This window comes from Eschrichtius robustus, chromosome 11 (assembly GCF_028021215.1).
Source record: "Eschrichtius robustus isolate mEscRob2 chromosome 11, mEscRob2.pri, whole genome shotgun sequence".
Lineage (NCBI taxonomy): Eukaryota > Metazoa > Chordata > Mammalia > Artiodactyla > Eschrichtiidae > Eschrichtius > Eschrichtius robustus.
The window spans coordinates 64,137,474-64,156,238 of NC_090834.1; the positions used below are offsets into that span (position 1 = coordinate 64,137,474).

An 18,765-nucleotide genomic window follows, 5' to 3' on the forward strand; every position below is an offset into this window, starting at 1 on the left:
AACTGATGAGTAAAACATAAGGAGAAACCAACTAAATTTTACTTTGTTTTATTAATAGACTTTTAAAAAACATTTAAATATGCGAGGTATTTCGTTTTACATTCAAACTGTTCTCTAACTCTCTAAAATGTTCTCTCACTATTTTTGCCCTTAAGAGAGAAACAGATGGCATTAGTCTTATATGGCTGGGGTTGGAGGTAGGGGAGGGTTAAGGCAACATCCTCCTTCCTCAACAAGAAGCTCAGGAACTCAAGGCCAGGGAGTGGAAGGCAGAGGCATGGTCCCCAGGGATCCCTGTTATGCGTTAGCTAGAGACAGTCCCCAGAGCTTGGGGAACAAAGAAGATGCAGCCCTAGAGCTCTGGGGAAAGGCAGGTGGGTCCATTGGGATCCAGGCCCAGCAAGGACCCAAGCAGGCACCACCAATGGAAAGAAGGTCAGAGAAAGCTTCAGGAAGGCGATGAGTTGGCACTTAATCTTGGGGTCCCCCTGGAAGTATATCCTGCTTTTCCTCTGGTTGAGTTTGATCAGCCTGGTAAGAAACTTGGAGAAAGCTCCTCGCAAAGGCCATGGCCACACACATGAGTTTCTTCTAGCCTTTCCTCACTCATTCACCCTGTCTAACCTCACATGGGAGCTGGCAGAAATATCCCAGCTGGCACAGGGCCCATCTGGGGAGGATTCTAGAGACCCCTCTACCCACTGCCCCTCCTTCCCCATACTCCAAGCGCACCTTCCCAGAACACAGAAGCCAAGAAGGACACCAGTCCCACAGTTGGCTACGAGGGGTACCTGCTGATAGACCCTCTGGCAGCACCCTGCCCCCCAGCAGGGAGAAGCCCAAGGAGGAAAGAGGTATGACAGAATAAATAAGCCTGACGTGGGAGGCTCAAAGGAGGGGGCGGAGACAGAGAGAGGGCTACTCTTCAGTGCAGCCTGCCAGACTGCTTCTGGAAGTGTCCTGGAGAAAAGGGCACACGTTCCTTCAGCACAGTTGAGGTGAGTGCAGGAGACTGGGGGTGAGTCCGGGTGTGTGGGTTTCTTGCAGCTAGGGGTCCCTCATTAGACCTGCTGAGTGAATGAGAAACCAGGCCTGGAAGAACCAGAAGTCCAGGGGTAGGACCGGGGATGTAAAGGAGGCCCCTGACTCAAAGGACAGACAGACTTAGCAATTTCTATGTTCGTGTGGTGAAGGGAAGCATGGGTGGTGTTGGATGTTTCCTTTGCAGTTTCCAAGAAATTTTCTAGTGATCGGTTTACTGGGGTGCCCATCTAGAGCCTGGTGGGAATTGGCCTAAATGAAAGTGATGGGGGCAGAGAACAGATGGGGCTGGGACTGAGCTAGAGTTTGATTGGGGTTCAGTGTGAGAACACAGCCAGTCCCACTCAGGTCGTTAGTGTGGTCAAAGCTCACTTTGTGATCAGGGGTCAGAGTATAGCTCTGTTTGGGTTGTGGGCTCTGAATGGGGTCCAGGCTCATATTGTACTTTGCATCAGGAGTCAGCCTGTGGCTGAAATTGGGACTTAGCAATCTTCCCGGGGCTCTGATCCTGACCCAGTCTGTGTCTAGGATCAGGGTTCAGTCTTCAGCCCATTTAAAAAGTGGATTTTGTGTCCACACTGCGACTTCCCCTGCCTTGCACTCGTTTAAACTCCCACCCGCCTCCTCCCACTGAACCACTTGCACCTTTTCAAACAGGATGTGTTCTCTTTCTCTCTGGGTCTTTGCGTTAGCCAGAATGCACTTTTGAAAACAAATTCGATCAGGTCTATTGCTTAACTTCCCCCAAGTCACTCAGAATTAAATCAAAGCTCCTTGCCATGTCCTGCATCCCCTACATGATTTGGCCCCTGCCCTCCTCTCTGACCTCATCTCTTACAACTCTCCTGTGCACTTGATACTTGGGACACCTTGACCTTCTTCCTTCTGGGAACCCCCAAAGCAGAAGACCTTTTTCTCTTGCCTCCTTTGCCTGAAACACTCTTTGCCTCGATCTTAGAATGGCTGGTGTTTTCTCATCACCCAGCTCTCAGCTCATATATCACTGCCTCAGAGAGGCCTTCACTGACCCGCTGTCTCAAATAAGGGTGCCCTGCCTCTGTCCTTTTCTATCCATCACTCTGTCTTATCTTCAGTGCACTTATCTTTACCTGAAATGTTCTTGCTTATTTGTTTACCTTCTGTTATGGCTCTCCTAGTGCTTGAGCTCCATGAGAGCAGTGATCTTTTCTGTTTTATCCACTGTTTTATCTCCAGTTTTGGGCACATAGTAGGCGCCCAATGTGTTTTGTCGTCTCACTGAATGCTGCTGTCCCCATGCCCCCAACCCTGCCTGGTTAACTGTGACTGGCCCTGCAAGTCTTGGCTCAGATGTCACCTCCTCAGGGAAGCCCTCTGAGCCTGATGACTTGGTGAGCTATTGTCTGCTTTGTTCCCGAGGCTTTTGTACTTACCCCTGTCCTAGCATTTATCACAACATGTTATGATAGCTGCGTATTTGTCTTAATGTCTCCCCACCACTGGAGGGCTGAACCATGACTTGTTTACTCTGTATTTCAGTATCTCCAGCGCTTAGCACGGAGTCTGACATAGTTGTTCAGTCGATAGTTTTTGAAAAAAAAAAAGAAATCAGTGTATCAATCAAAGTCCCAGATCAGGCTTTTTCACTGCATGTAGGCAACACTCAGAGAAGCTCAGAAGGGCCCTGATAACTAGGTCAAACCTTGAAGGTGTGTGGGAATCTTATTGGCTCTGGTTCTACCTGGGATATGGATGAGCAGGGCCCTGGACCCCTGGAGCTTGCCTGGGGGTGATTTTGGAGGGCCAGGCTGACTTGAGTGAGGAGAGTGGGAATGGGAGCCCCACACTGCTTTTTGTGAGTCAGAAATTGCAATCTCTCATCTTTCCAATCTCCTCGTGGCCATTCTAAAAAGAATGGCCAAGGTCCTATAAGGGTTCATCTGCATTATCAAATCCAAGCAAGGTATGAGGGACAGAAGATGCAGATGATTTGGGGTGGATATGATTCTGGGGCCAGCACCCTCATGGAGTGTTAAGAGAAGGGCTCCCTCTCCATGAATTGAGTGATGAGCTCTGATCATCCTCGCCAGCCACAGCGTCACCCCTGAGGTCTGCCTTCCCTCTCTGGGCCTGGGAGTAAGAGCCAGAGGTTCCCAGGTATTCCTGGGCTTCCCTCCAAGGACATTTTCTTCCAGGTGTTCCCACAGAGGCTGGCAGGGGCACCAGAGGCCCCTACCCCACTGCTCTAGGCATGGAACAGTCTGTGTGTTTAGCCACTGAACCTAAGTGGGGAGAGCTGGTCAGGTGTTCTGAGTCTTAGAGAGGCCTTCTGGACCAAATTTTGGATTCTTTGGAGATTAACATTGAAATAATCCTTAAAAACCATTGGTTTATTCAAAAGGAAACTGGGAAAGGGGCAGGGCAGTAGCTTGGCCTATTGGAAAGCACATGGATTTGATGCTGAGAGCTCTAACTAACCCTCAACATCCTTATCTGTCAAATGGGATTAATGTTACCTGCCTGACAGGTTGATGAGAGGCCTGTATTGTTTGAGAAGAAAGTACTCAGTAGAGGATAAACCTTTTTACTTTCCACTGTGGGCCCTTCCCAAGTCACAGCCAGAGGAGTTGGGGCTGAAAAGGGGAGAGCGCCCAAGTCCCAGTCCAGGAGGGTCCTCCTTACTGCCCTCTTGGTTTCCCTTCCAAGAGTCTAGCTGGGCCAGTTGTCCTACTTTCCAAGCCCTTCTTCTACCCTGCCTCTTGGGCAGATTTTATTTGTTTTCAGAAGGTGCAACACAATTAAAGCCGGTTAAAGGGGAAAATGTACGGGTGTTGGAATTGAACAGTCTAGGTCAAGTATCTCTTTTACCAGTCAACTACTAAACCCTCTGGGAATATTATTTAACTTCTTGGGGACTCAGTTTTCGCACCTATAATGTAGAAATGATACATAGAAGTCCTATTATGCAGAATTGCTCCTGGGTTAGATAATATTTATATAGTGTCTGGCATTTTGTAGGCATTCAGTGATTTCTGTTATAGTCATAAAAACAATAGAATCAATGCTGGCAGTGACCTCATTGTTCTTATGGGTCTGTATCCCTGACTGCTTTTCCACGCGTCTCTGAGATGGAAGGCATTCAGAGAGCTCTGGGAAAGAATGTGAGGATGGGCTGGTATGGGGGCTGAGCTGGCACTGGGGGACAGAGTCCTAGAGGCTAGGGGGAAGGAATGGAGAGGACTGAAGACTTCAATGTAGATTTCTACTCTGTATCACTGGAGGCTCCTTATCCCCCATCCTCAAGAAAGGGCTAAGATGTTCTTCACAGTTCTCCAAGAAACATTCCTGAGACTTGCTAAAATACTGTGACTTTTGAGAGAAAATCTCAAGCACAGGGCTACTCCCTGGGGGCTAAGGCAGTGCAGGCTTTCTAAAAAAGAAAAAGACCCCTTTCTTTGTTTATTTTTCCTTGATTATGTTTTGTTTTCAAAATAGAGTGATTTAGCTCCAGTTTCCTTCAGTGCTTCCAAATGTTATCTGAGTGTGTGCTATGGTTCTAATTGTTAACAGCTGCTCAGGCTGGCAGTCAGTTGGCAGGACTGTGGGAGGTTAGGGTGCTTCAGGGCTGGACAGTCTGAAGGGTGATGCTTGGGTCCTCCGGTTGGCTCCCCTCTCTATTCCTTCATTTCTCTCCTGCTGCCACCTTCTGAGGTCCATCCTGATTTGACCTCCAGTGAGAACAGCCCACTTCATGCTGTGGAGGTGACTCCCTTCCAGGCCAGCTGAATCTCAGTGCTTCAACTTTGTGCTTCAGTGCTTCAGTATCTTCATCTCAGTGCTTAGTCTTTGCCATTGTGAGAGACTGGCTGCTAGTTAGTATGTGTGTGTGTATAAGTGTGTGCTTGGGGCGAAGCGGCAGTTAAGGTGATAGATGGAGAGGGGATAGAAAGTTTTTGGAAACTTCAGACATTTTCAGAGACCTTATTCCCCATTTTTATGGAAACATGAAAAAAAGTGCTTTGTACACTGTGATGCTGTTTTATGACATCTTTTGACATTCCTGACCTCATTAATTTTGCAGCAGCACAATGAGGTTATTAATGTCCTCTGCGTTTACTGAGACCCGAGACTCTCATTTCTAGTCCCAGGGTTCTGCTCAACACATCACTTTACCCTCCTAGGTAATAGGGTTGAATGTGCCAACCCATGACTCTTCCGCAGTATGTTTCCTAAGGCAGCACATTTTTATCCTGGGAATTGCCCAGGTTTACCTTGTCTGTCCATGTAAAATTTCTGGATGGTATTGATATCTGACCCTCTGGAGCACTAGAGCCTTTTTGCTAATGTCTCCAGTCAGGGATCCTAGGTCACTCCCTCTCTTGGGCACAGACTATGCTGCATGCCCACTTTGCATTTATTTAGAGCCAAGGCTTTGCACTTGCCCTGTTCTCCACATGCCCATTCTCATGCCCTCTGGCTCCCTGGGTAAGAAAGGTCTTTTCTGTTTGACTCTAAAGTTTCTTGTTCTGAACTTATTACCACCCTGCCCTGACCTTCCAAACAGTCTTCATTTCTTCTCAAAAATCTCTATAGTTCAGACAAATGGCAGTCTTTCTTACCCCCTTGGCTGTGCTACCCTTGTTAGACACTTATTGAGGAATTCTTCTTTTGATAAAACTCCTTTTTATTTTCAACAAACATTAACTAAACACTAATTAATCAATATGATAGGGTCCCTGACATTAAGGAATTAATAATTTAGTGGGAAATAAACATAGCAATAATTCCAGTTCAGGATGGTAAATGCATAAAAAGAGCCCTAAACAAAGTTCTTTGGGAGTACAGAGCAGGAAACATTTAATCATACCCAAGGGAAAGAGGCTTAGGAAAGTGCATAGGAAAGAGACAGTAAACCAGGATGTGGAAGATAAGATTTTGCCCAGTGAGAACTTAAGGAGGGAGATCTGGGAGGACCATGACAAAGGGAAGAGAAGTAAAAAAGACAAGCAGACACAGAGGCATGGGATCAATGCTACATTTATGAAATGGCATGTATTCCAGTGTGCCTGGAGCATAGGGACCATGGTGAAGAGTGGTGAGAGAGAAACTAGGGCCAAATGCTGAAAGACAGAGCTTTGTCCCGCCCTAGTAGTTTAGTCTTTATTCCAGAATTAATTTGGAGCTTACAAAGGTATTTTTTAAACAATAAATGGTGACCTGATTTCATGTGGGTAGAAGATTATTGGGATTGTGCTGATGACAAAGTTAACACTAGGGTCATGGCCATGAGAATCAGAGTATTTAGCTCATGTGTCTGTTTAGGCCACCTTAATAGAAAAAAAGAAACACTACAGGAAAACAGTTAACAACAACAGATATAATTTTTCGCATATTTACTTTGTTCCAGGCATTGTGTTAAAAGCATTACACTCATCTCATTTAATCCTCACATTGACTTCTATTAGGCAGTGACTGTTATCCTCATTTTAGCAATAAAGAAACTGAGGCTTACAAAGATTAAATGATTTGCCCCACATCACACAGCTAACAAAGTTGTTGACTGGGATTTGAACCCAGGATCGACTTTAGAGCTCATACTCTTAACGTTAAGCTATACAATACTGCCTCTGGAAGACTTTGATCTTCAGACATGGAGAGTTTGATGTGCTTGAGAGACAACTCAGTGGACTCTTTTAGTGACTAGAATTATGAATCTGATCACAAAAGATAATTCAGGCCTTCCCAAGTAGATTTGGGCATCAATAGTTTATACGTAAATAATGGGTTTACTGAAGGAGATGAGATGGCCTGGGGAGAGTGTATAGAGAGAGAAGAGATCTGAGGATAAAATTCTGAGAGCATTATCATTTAAAAGTATGCTTAAGGGTCAAGTGGAGGAGGCTGAGGACCCAGAAAGAACCAAGAACTAGTGATCAGAGAGAGATGAGGAGAAGCAGAAGGAACAAGGAGAAGTTTTAAGAAGGAGGGAACTGATCACAGTGTCATATGCTACAGAGAGGTCAGTACAGAAGACTTAAGTGACACTGAAGACTTTGGCCTCTTAGCTGAAGTTCTTGGTTAAGTATGGCTCCTTATATCTTCTCCCTCCAGTTGTTTAAATTAAACTCTGTCACTCTCTGTTCTAAAACTCATGCTCCCAGTGTTTTCTCCTTTGTGTCTGGTCTGAGGGAACCTCTGGGTGACAGCTCAACAGTGGAACAAAGACCATCAACACATCCTGAGTCCAGTGAATGGTGTAAGCCCCTCCTGATGCTGCCCATGAGCTCTTCTGTGCATTCAACTGTTGTCTGGTAGCCCATGCAGAAGCCCCTACCCCAGTTGTCAAGGGCCAGATCTTAAGAACCTAACCCTTCTTTTTTTCTTACCAAGATAAAATTATCTTAAATATACCCTAGCAATAAGTGTCACTATTTTCACAATGGGAAGAGGAGACAGCTATGTATATATATATATATAGAGAGAGAGAGGGAATACATACACATGTATAGTGAGTGTAAATACAATTATATAATCTAATAAATAGTAGGAGCATGTGAATATTTGTGAATGGAGGAAAGGAAAAAAGGGAGGAAGTTAGTTAACTCCCTAATTGTTTCAACAGAGAGATATGATCTGAGAAAACTCAAATCTGACATTTCCCACCTCAGCAATCTCTACTTATATCCATCACTTTAATAGCCAGATTCAAGGATATTGGAACCCTGGTATAGGATTGATTGTTCCTTCAGTGCTTTTAATGCCATCATCTTTCAGGTTTAGTCCTCTGTGTCAATCCCACTCTCTTAAGCTTGGTGGGTCCCCTAGAAACAGAGCTTGAGGTAGAAATTCTTGTTTAAAGGATATATTGTCATGAGAAGATGAGTGAGGGAAGTAGGATAGAGCAGGGAAAGAAAATTATGTGAGGCTGTGGTCTCAACTGGAGACCAGCTTCAGCTGTGGTTCCTCAAGAAGCTCTGAAGCACACATTACATCACAGCTTTGGTCCCACCTGAAGACAAGGAGGCTGGCCTTTTGTATCTTTGTGTCAGGCACTCATTGACTTCTAGATGTGCTCTGGTGGGGATAACATAACTTCCTGGGTGAAGTGCCTCTCATTTGATCAAGGAAAATTTTCTGTAGAAAGGGAGAACTCTGAGCCTTTAGTACTCAACACCCACTGCAAATGGGATATAGATGCATTGGCTTGGTGAAGGGAATCTGAGTGGGACACCATTGGCATTCATTGCAGTCATTGTTCCTTTTATGATATAAACTGGGCAATCTGAGCAAGTGGAAGACTTTGGGTGGACATTTGGGCAAGAGTGAAATGTAGAGTTAGAGTTCAGGATGAAGTTAGTGTCTTTTTTTTTTAATTAAATTAAGGGTTATCATAATAAAATAGGTGTTATGAAGTTTTACATTAAGTTTTAAATAACAACGAGAATTAAGTCTTAGGTTAATGTTAAAGTTAGGGTTAAGGCTAGAATTGGCGAGATCATTAGGATTAGTGATAAGGTTAGATTTCAGCATTAATCTATGTTACTAGAGTATCGCTACATTGGACTGGGCTTAGTCTTAAAGATAGTCTAATGATATAATTAGAATTACAGTGGGTATTAAGCATAGGGGAGCATAAGGTAGGATAAGATAGAAGCCATGGGAATTTTTATCATCTAAGTCTGATGTGTACTTAGTCAATAACCTGTCCTTGGTGAACTAAAAGATTTAAAATGCTTAGAACTTTTACTTTAGTATTTCATTTGTTTTCAGAATTAACTTTAGAGGTGGGGTTAGTAAGAAAGACTGGATGAGTGCTCATTTGGGCCTTGAGTTATGAAAGATAGTTAGGTTGAGTTTAGAATAGAATCAGAGTTTGGATAGGCAATGAAGTTAGAGTTCTGGTCAGAGAATAGGACATCAGGGTGGAGGAAAAGAAAAATGGCAGTGGAATTCTGGAGGATCTGACAATGGCTTATATTTGTATTCCAGCCCCTACCTGCCTGGCAGTGGTCGCAGCTCAGCTTCTTCACTATGGTGGATCCCAGTGGCAACGAATCCAGTGCCACATATTTCATTCTAATAGGCCTTCCAGGATTGGAAGAAGCTCAGTTCTGGTTGGCCTTCCCGTTGTGCTCCCTCTACTTCATCGCCGTGCTAGGTAACTTGACAATCATCTACATTGTGCGGACGGAGCATAGCCTACACGAACCCATGTATATCTTTCTTTGCATGCTTTCTGGCCTTGATGTCCTCATCTCCACCTCATCCATGCCCAAAATGATGGCCATCTTCTGGTTCAATTCCACTACCATACAGTTTGATGCTTGTCTGCTACAGATGTTTGCCATCCACTCCCTATCTGGCATGGAGTCCACGGTGCTGCTGGCCATGGCCTTTGACCGCTATGTGGCAATCTGCCACCCACTACGCCATGCCACTGTGCTAACATTGCCTCGTGTTACCAAGATCGGCATGGCTGCTGTGGTACGGGGTGTTGCACTTATGGCACCCCTGCCTTTCTTCATCAAACATCTGCCCTTCTGCCGCTCCAATATCCTTTCCCATTCCTACTGCCTACACCAAGATGTCATGAAGCTGGCCTGTGCTGACATCCGCGTCAATGTCATCTATGGCCTCATTGTCATCATCTCTGCCATTGGCCTGGACTCACTTCTCATCTCCTTGTCGTATCTGCTTATCCTCAAGACTGTGTTGGGCTTGACACATGAAGCCCAGGCAAAGGCATTTGGTACTTGTATCTCTCATGTGTGTGCTGTTTTCATATTCTATGTACCTTTCATTGGGTTGTCTATGGTGCACCGGTTTGACAAGCGGCATGACTCCCTTCTGCCTGTCATCATGGCCAACACCTATCTGCTTGTTCCTCCCGTGCTCAACCCTATTGTCTACGGAGTGAAGACAAAGGAGATCCGGCAGCGCATCCTTCGTCTTTTACATGTGACCACCCACACTTCGGATCCCTAGGTGTCAGGGATCAAACTTCTTTTTCACGGGAAGTCCTTCAATTCAGATTTTAATATCAACATTTTGGAAGACAGTATTAGGAAAAAAATTCTTAATGAAAGCACAACTGATCCTTCAAAGATGAAACTGATTGGAGAATCTCCATGTGAGTGGGGGCAGCAGAACTGTATACTCCCAATCTTTATTTTTCAATATTATTTTACCCTTTAGTTCTTTGAGGTAGTTGTGGTTGGAGGATTATTACTTCCCACTTAACAATTCAGTCCAATTGTCAAGTCCAAAAAATTCATATGGTTGCTTGCACTGATAGTTTATAGCATTCTGAGATAAGGGTGATATTTCTAAAAGACATTTACCAATGGCTTAAGCAAGGCAAAAATAAAATAAATACAAGAATATAATACAATTAGATAATATGGCTTAAAACCGTGATTTCCTCTTCAGAATCCCCTACCATTTTGGATCTTAGGAAAGGAGACATACCTGGATTTCCCTCTTCAAAATGACCACAGAGAAAAAATAATTTCTTTTCTTCTGAGTAGCAATGCTTAAGAAAAGATTGAAAGTAAATTCACAAAAAGATTATATTTATCTACATTAATGAAAGATGATATACTGTATTCTGAGCATTTTCATAGACAGTGAAAATTTTTCCTTAATTTCCAATTTTCTTATCAACCTTTTGATTCAGGCAGGAATATGATTAGTTACCCCCATTGTACCAATGGGGGAACTGATGTTCAACGAGATCACACAGGCTCAAAAAAAATTGTCTTTTGATGCCCAATCCCATATTGTGAGGAGGGAATGTTAGACTAGTGGGATAGTGAGTTAGACATTCCAGAGTCTTGCATTTTCTAGGGGAGGTATTGAAGTTCCTTTCTCACTCATCCAGTACTGTATTTAGGAATTTCCTGTTAATGTTGCTGATGGCTTTAATCTCAATAGTTCCCGGCCTATTTGCCATTGTACTTGTGTAGTAGCAACAGGAGTATGTTTGGGTAATTCCCAAACAGTGGCTAGTTTGGGAAATAGTATAATTAGCAGTAGGGACATTCACTGGATATCTGGAGAGACACTACATGGAGAGATGCAGCTGAGAAAACCTAGAAGCTCATGGCAGAAAGAGCAGGGTTGGTTACAGACCAGGGAGTCAAGAGCAGGAAGCATTGTGAGACTGAGTAGGGCCAGTGGCCCAGGTGGCTAGCCAGGAAACAAGGCTAAGTCAAACATAGGTCCACAGAAAGTGAATAGAGTATATAAGTGAACACCATGTATTCCCAGGGCTCTGAGCTACCCTTCAGGGAATGCCCACAGCATCAAAGCTCAGAGAACAAGACCATAGGAGAGCCCAATAAAGACGGCATCCCTGATAGCTGTACTTAGCATGAGTATGGTTCCAGAGGCCCACCCAGGAGCCCTACAAGCCAAGCACAGCACTCCCAGAAGAAGCAGAATGGGAAGGAGGGATGTGGGCACTATAGGAGTACAGTAGGAATGAATGGGGGAGGAATGAGATCTCCACCCAAAAGAGAGGTAGGTAGTGTGATAAGCAGGTAGTATAGTAGAGAACATGGCACATGGCCGGCCAGACTTTTCCAGCTATAACTAGTAGCACAGAACTACTTGGTACAGAGGATATGGAAAGAGCATATCTAATTTCTTGGACTGGAATCCAGAAGATGAGAATTGTGAGCAGTATGGAATCGCTATGTCCAGCTGAGTGGTGGCCAGCAGAACATGGGACATAAACTAGAGTCAGTGCTGGCTTTGGTCACATTGAAATGTTTGGAGGGTCATCCCAGTTCCTGATAGTGCCCTGACATTGAAATCGAAAGAAAGAAACAGAATGAAAGAGAGAAAAGAGAGAGAAAGAGACAGATTTTTTTTCATATGAGGAAACCAGTATATGATCACTGTAAACAAAAATCTTAGACACTCTGAAAATATAAAAGAAATAAAAATATAATAAAAACTCCAATAAACTTGTCACCTTAAAAGAAAAAAATTATTGTTGGCATTTTGGTGTTTATCCTTCCAGATTTTTAATGAGTGTTTGTGTACATGCTTCTGTATGCACATAAGATGAATGTGTGTATCTGTATTATATTGTCTGAAATCCCATTGGAGACATAGATAGGTGGATAATAAAGAGATAAATCAGACAGACACATATATTTTTCTTTTTCTGGGGATGCTGCCACTATCTTAGATTTCAAAAGGGATTCCAAGTTTATGATAGTTTATATGCTCAGGATAAAGTTTCATGGTTTTGATCCTAAATGGAGTAACCATTTGGTGGATGTAAATACAAACACACATACACACACACATACACATACACATCACCACCACCACCACCTTCTTATGTTTCTCAATAAGTACTAAATGCAAGATACAGAGACAAAACTATATCTGGTCATTTACTTCATAAATACTTACTGGGTCATGCAGAAAAGCCTGGAGTTAAGAACTAGGATAAGAGGAAAAGGCTGCCTCTTCTAGGAGATTTGGTTGGAAGTTAGGGTATGTTTAAAGACCTTCATCATATACATTTTACATGGGCATCATTTTACCTTCCCCATTTCCTTCATTTGGATATTCTCGTCTCTGGCCCCACCATCTCAGCTATTTGGACCTTTTTGGGGCCCTAGAGAAGTCTGCATAATATGAAATTTCAGTTTGTAAGTCCCTTACTCATTTTTTTTAGGTTTTACCTAGAAATGATTCATAAACATGTCTTGTGTTCTCAATTCTGACTAGCTATTCTCTAGTCAAGATACTCCCCTGTTGCTTGGACAATTGTCAAAACCTCCACACCGGTCTCCTTGCCTTAACCATCTTTTGCATCAGTCCTAAATCCCACATAGCTTATAGGAGTTTTTCCAAGCACAACTCTGATTAACTTCCTTGCTTAAAAATCATCAGAGATCTTTTATTACTTCCCATAAAAATTCGCACTTCTCAGAATGAAAGTAGCCTCCTTTCCCCTTTTATACCTGTTCCCATCTTACTTTTCAAGTATAATATCTCTAATTTTTCCACATACCATATTATTCAGCTACTTTACTTGGTGTCTCTCATTGATTTTATGTACTTTTAAAGCCTCTGTTTCACTCTATTTCTGTTGTCTGATTTGATTTTTGCCATTTTTCTTTTTAGTAACACATTATTAAATGAAGCTGTTTATGATTTGTCAGGCCAAAAGAAGTATTCCCTCTTCAGTGTTCCCGGACTTCTTGAAAGATCTTTAGAACTGGACCATTTCCAGTTCAGAAAAGTTTGAGTGAGACCTCTGAGTTGTATCTATTTAAGATAATAAGGTATCTTATATCACTCCTTTAATTACATTGAGATAAGACTCCCTTGGATGCAATGGACATACATGTGAAAGGTCATTGCCTTCCACTATGTCTGGCCTTCTTTTTTTTTTTTTTTTTTGGCCTTCTTGACATAGGCAGATCTGAACTTGGGAAAGGATTATATTATAACATTGGTTTAGAATTTCAGAGTTGATACTCATTGTTCATCTCTTAAACAAAGTACTTTCAAACTTCTTGCCCACTCCCCTGGCAACTCAGCTTTTCATCTTAGATTTGATCCAAAGGGAATGAAGCTGATGCAGAACTTGCCATTTCCCTTCCTAAGGGAGCCAACAAGGATGTAGGGCTTTTAACTCTAACAAAGTTGAAGAATGAGGGTATGGATAATCTGGAGGAGATCTGAAATGGTGTTATAGAATAGGATGCAATTGTCAGTGTCAGACTTCATCACGGAATCTGTCAAGCAAGAGGGTCTCTTGGAGAAAAGGACATTCCTGAGAGGGGTTACAAGAAGAGTTAGTGCTGAGGTGGGTGGTACCATATCACATGATCAACACACTTATTTATTCACTTGTTCAATAAAACTGTATGAAAAAATTAAAAATGCCTTTTTCATGTGTTTTTTCCCTAGATTTTCCTCTTTATTAATTCATAATTTGCCTAGAAAAAACCTATATATTTTTTCAAGATGAAATAAAAACATTCTCCCCTTTGTAGAGGTTTGTCCGATCATCCCAGGACAGTTCTGGCAAGAACGGATTTGCAGTCCCTAGTAATCTCTTGCACTGAACTTTATTATGGTATGTATAAGTCTACAGTCTAATTGTGTATTTACATGCCTTTATCCTGGCACAAGATTGTGAGTTTCTATAAAGAAATGACCGTATTTAATATATTTCTCAGTGTTTAATCCTCAGCACTGCTTCTAGTACAAAGTAAATGGTGAACATCCATTTGTATCATGAAGAAGCCTGATGGTCTTCCCACTGTATTAGCATAGACTAGGAATTTTCAGTGTTTGCTGAGGGTAGCAGGTTCCTATGAGGCTATAGAAAGTGCCTTTTATGGTACCCAGATCCTGCGATATTTCATAATTACCTCAGCCTTGGTCTTTCCCCCTCAGGACCCTGAACATGGCCTCCCTGATGGGCTTGGACTTGACACTGTAGATGATGGGGTTGAGCACAGGGGGCACCAACAGGTACACATAGGCAACAAGGGCATGTACAATGGGGCGCAGGTGCCTCTCAAAACAGTGGATCATGGACATGGTGATACCTGGAATAAAGAAGACAAAGACAGCCAGGATATGGGAGACACAGGTGTTGAGGGCCCGGATGCGCTCCCTTGGAGAGGCCAGCCCCAGGACCATGGGCAGGATGAGAGTGTAGGACAGGACAATGAGCAGGGAATCTATGCCCCCAGTGGACAGTACCACATAGAACCCAAAGCATATGTTGATGGTGATCTCATTGCAGGCTCTTCTCATCACATCAGGCTGGAAAAAGAATGAGTGAGACAGGACGTTATTGCCAGGGCAGAAGTTTTGAGCAAGGTAGCATGGGTCACAATGGCCAGCCCCATCCTGAAGATGACATTGTTTGTGAGGACAGCTGCATATCGCAGGGGGTTGGAGATGGCCACAAAGTGGTCAAATGACATGGCCAGGAGCACTGGCCAGTCCTCACTCCACCATGGAGAAAGAGTGGAGGAAGAACATTTGGACCAAGCAGGCATTGAAGTCAATGAGCTAATGGTCAAACGAGAGCACAGCCAGGGTGGTGGACATTGTGGACAAGGTGAGGCCCACATCGGTGACCACCAGTATGGACAGGAAGTAGTACATGGGCTGGTGCAGGTTGGGGGTCCTCCTCACAGCCAAGAGGATCAGGCAGTTTCCAGTGAGGGCTAGGCTGCAGTGTACATGGAGGAGAAGGGGATGGAGATCCAGCCATGAACAGCCTCCAGCCCTGATGCCAATCATCAGGAAAGCAGGTGGCTGGAAGAAGGAGATGTTGGCAAAGGACCAGGAAGGGGGCATACTTGTGGGACAGATGAGGTCTCCAGAAAGATGTGATCTCTTTAATCTGGGCAGACACTTAGAGGATCCAGGATGATAGGAAAGAAAAATCTAGTATTGAATCCAAATTCTAAAAATCAATTCCATAACTGGTTGTACCATTCACCAATATGTTTAAAACCTAATAATGATAACAATTTAAATCTTCACTGACTCCCTATTATATTATATTCCATATACGATGCTAATGCATTTGCCTAGATTTTCTCATTTTATTATAAAAATCATAAATTTCTTTTTAAGGCTGTTCCCTCTCATCCACAGTATTGGACCCTAAGAGTCATGTCACTATTACATAATCTTATCTATCCTGCAAAAGTTCATCATCCTTAACATTGAGCTCTGGTATGAGCTGATGAAATGAAATTTCTCTGCAGGAAACAGTGATTAGAGTTCAAAGAAACTGGTCATTGTCTACTTGTTGACCAAATTGAGGATGTGTTATTTCCACGTGCATAGGGAGAAAAGGAGAATATCTGTTTGGAGAGAGATAAGGATAATTGAATCAGGTATGCAGAAAGAGGCAAAGATGAGAGTTCCTGTAGTCCCATAGAGAGAGTGTCTGAAAGAGTGAGAAGCTCCTTTTTTTCCCCCATGGAGATGGCTTTGCACTTCCTGAAACCAGGTCTTCCTGAGGTCACATATTTTTCTTGCTCTTGATTTTGTATGATACATTTTTGAGTATAATAAATCAATTGCTTTGCACTTAAGCATTTTTGACTGAATTTCTCCATCTCGGAATCAACAGAGACTTTGGACAAGGCCATCTTCCCCCTCCTATTATACAGATGAGGAAACTGAGACTCAGCTCTAGTGGCTGACTTCTGAATGAACAGCTCATATATTATAGTCCTGGATATTGAATCTGAGTCTCTCTCATTCCAAATCCAATATTCTTTTCTGTGACCTCTTCTTTAAATGAGACAAAGTATGTGAAAAATTGTCTTTAGTGCAAAGCACCACAGACATGATTTTTGTTGTTATTGTCTAACATGTTGTATTTCTCTAAATCTTTCACTGTATATTATTCCTTTAATCTTCACGATTATCCTGTGATGTAGACCCTGAAGGGATTACTATCCCTACTTTAGGGATGATGTAACTGAGGTTCAGGGAAGAGACTGGTTTACTTTACTCCTCTGCTTAAAACCCTTCAATCATTCCCCAGTGCACTCTGATAAAATGCTTGTGATATGATAACATATGATGATAATGACCCATCATTTTTAAAAAAAAATTTTTATTGGAGTATAGTTGATTTACAATATTGTGTTAGTTTCAGGTGTACAGCAAAGTGAATCAGTTATACATATACATATATCCACTCTTTTTTTTTTTGGATTCTTTTCCCATATAGGCTATTACAGAGTATTGAGTAGAGTTCCCTGTGCTATTAGGGTTCTTATTAGTTATCTATTTTATATACAATAGTGTGTATATGTCAGTGCCAATCTCCCAGTTTATCCCTCCCAACCCCTATCATCTTGTATCTGCCTAACTCTCCACCCCTATCATATAACGGACTACCGCTTGCTCAGTATTCTTTAACCACACTGACCTTATTTCAGTTTATTAAAAAAGCCAAGTTACTTCTTCTCTTTGGGGCTTTTCTGTTCATCCAATATCCCTCTCTTTGCTTTTCTCATGGCTGGCTCCTCAGTCTTTAGATCTTAAATATCATTTTCTCAGAGACCATTTGGGATGACCCTCACTAAGGAGGTGCCCAGAGCCACATACCCTACCCATTATCCTCACGCCACACATTCTTAGTTTCCTTTATACCATTCTACACACTTTATAATTTTATGATTGCTTCTTTCCTTGAAATCTTTTGTTCTCTCTTGCTAGACTGTATGGGCCATGAATACAGCAGCCACATGGTTTTATTTGCTGACGCATAACTCTTGCATAGTGCAGTGCCTGGAACAGAGCAGATTCTCAAATATTTGCTTGTTTGAATAAATAAACGACAGAATCAATAATCAAATCTACATACTCATGAAAGGAGAAGGAGTAAAAGAAAATTTCTGTTTCCTTATCCTCCAGATAGTAGGATCAGTGGTTGATTTTGAAGAGGAGTGTGGTTGAGGTCTTATCCCAGACAATAATGCATCATAGAATCAGAAACATATTTGATTTATGGATGACTGGGCACAGAAGAAATTTCCAATGAAGTGTTTGGTTAAATGTCTAAAAAAATGAATTCGTAACAGGTCAACAATGAATCTCAAGTATTTGGGTCTATCCATACTCTGCTTTGAGAAGTGTGATGGGGGCTCTCACAGACATATGTGTACTTACAATCTTACCATTGGATGATCTGCATAGAATTAAAGCTAATGGATATCTTTTCATCAACTCATTCTATCTACCCAATATGCCTTACATCTGTGCTCTCCTTCCCATTTTTCAGCCCCTAATTCAATTGTTCATAATCTCATCATTTCTCTTATGGTTTCTTAGGGTGGCTGCTTGGCTGGTATCATTTCTCTCTACATACACCACCACTTCCCTCCTCTTGCAGATTTCTCGAAGTGCTTTAATCAGCTCAGTTTTCCTAAGGCACCACATTGAGATTGGCATATCCCTGCTCCACTGAACTTCTTAATCATTCTCTAAGCCAGTCCATCAGCACATTCAGCTGAAGCTCTGTACTGTCACTTGGATGTACATTCCTTCAAGGCTCTAGCATCTCTGGGGCAACTGCAAGGGCAGAGACCCTTGGTTTTCTCTCCATGGTTTGTAATTGCTGGAGTAAAACTATCATACAGCATGAAACAGATAAGATGCATTTCAACGTATTTTAATGTAGAGAATTAGAGAAGCGATTTCTGGACCCAGCTATGCCACTGTATCATTGAGTTGTGCTGGTTATATAAGACACATATTAGAAATTAGTCAAGTTTTGATGAACAATGAATTCCCTCAACTCTGAAACAACATCGTGAGATAGACCTTTCTCCATGTATATCAGTGAATACACTGAGGCTTGGAGAAGTCAAGTGTCTAGTGAGGAGAGAGCGTAAAATGATCTAATCTTGGTTCTGTTTGCCACAAAATACCTTGTCCTTCCAAATCTGTTTGTCACAGATTGCACCCTGGTGCCAGGCTTACTAAAAATTTGTCAGTTTCTCCTTATGGCGCTCAATTTCCTCATCTGTAAAAGGGAACGGGGCTAGATTATCCGTCTTTCTAATTCTGGCATTCTATGATTGCAAGATCCAGTGTTCCTGAAATAGAGTTATTTTTTACTTTCCCACCTCTTTACTTTATTCTGTTTTTTTCCCCTCCTCTGAATACCCTTCCCCTAAGGTTTTCGTGCTCCTAACCTTTTGTTTTTGCTAAACAACCCTCCCC

General features: G+C 42.5%; 1 protein-coding gene and 1 pseudogene across 1 annotated transcript; one reads left to right on the top strand and one right to left on the bottom strand.

Moving 5' to 3' along the window:
- Positions 1 to 944: 944 nt before the first annotated feature.
- LOC137771857 (olfactory receptor 51E1) lies at positions 945 to 10,005 on the top strand. The gene is made up of 2 exons (XM_068555579.1): positions 945 to 998; positions 9,010 to 10,005. The coding sequence occupies exon 2, from the start codon at positions 9,052 to 9,054 to the stop codon at positions 10,003 to 10,005; it is 954 nt and encodes a 317-aa protein (XP_068411680.1). The 5' UTR covers positions 945 to 998; positions 9,010 to 9,051.
- A 4,422-nt stretch (positions 10,006 to 14,427) lies between these two features.
- On the bottom strand, positions 14,428 to 15,420 carry LOC137772398 (olfactory receptor 51I2-like; annotated as a pseudogene).
- Positions 15,421 to 18,765: the final 3,345 nt, after the last annotated feature.

Coding starts and splice junctions, on each gene's coding strand:
- LOC137771857 (XM_068555579.1), top strand. CDS start 9,052: ATGGTGGATCCCAGTGGCAACGAATCCAGTGCCACATATTTCATTCTA.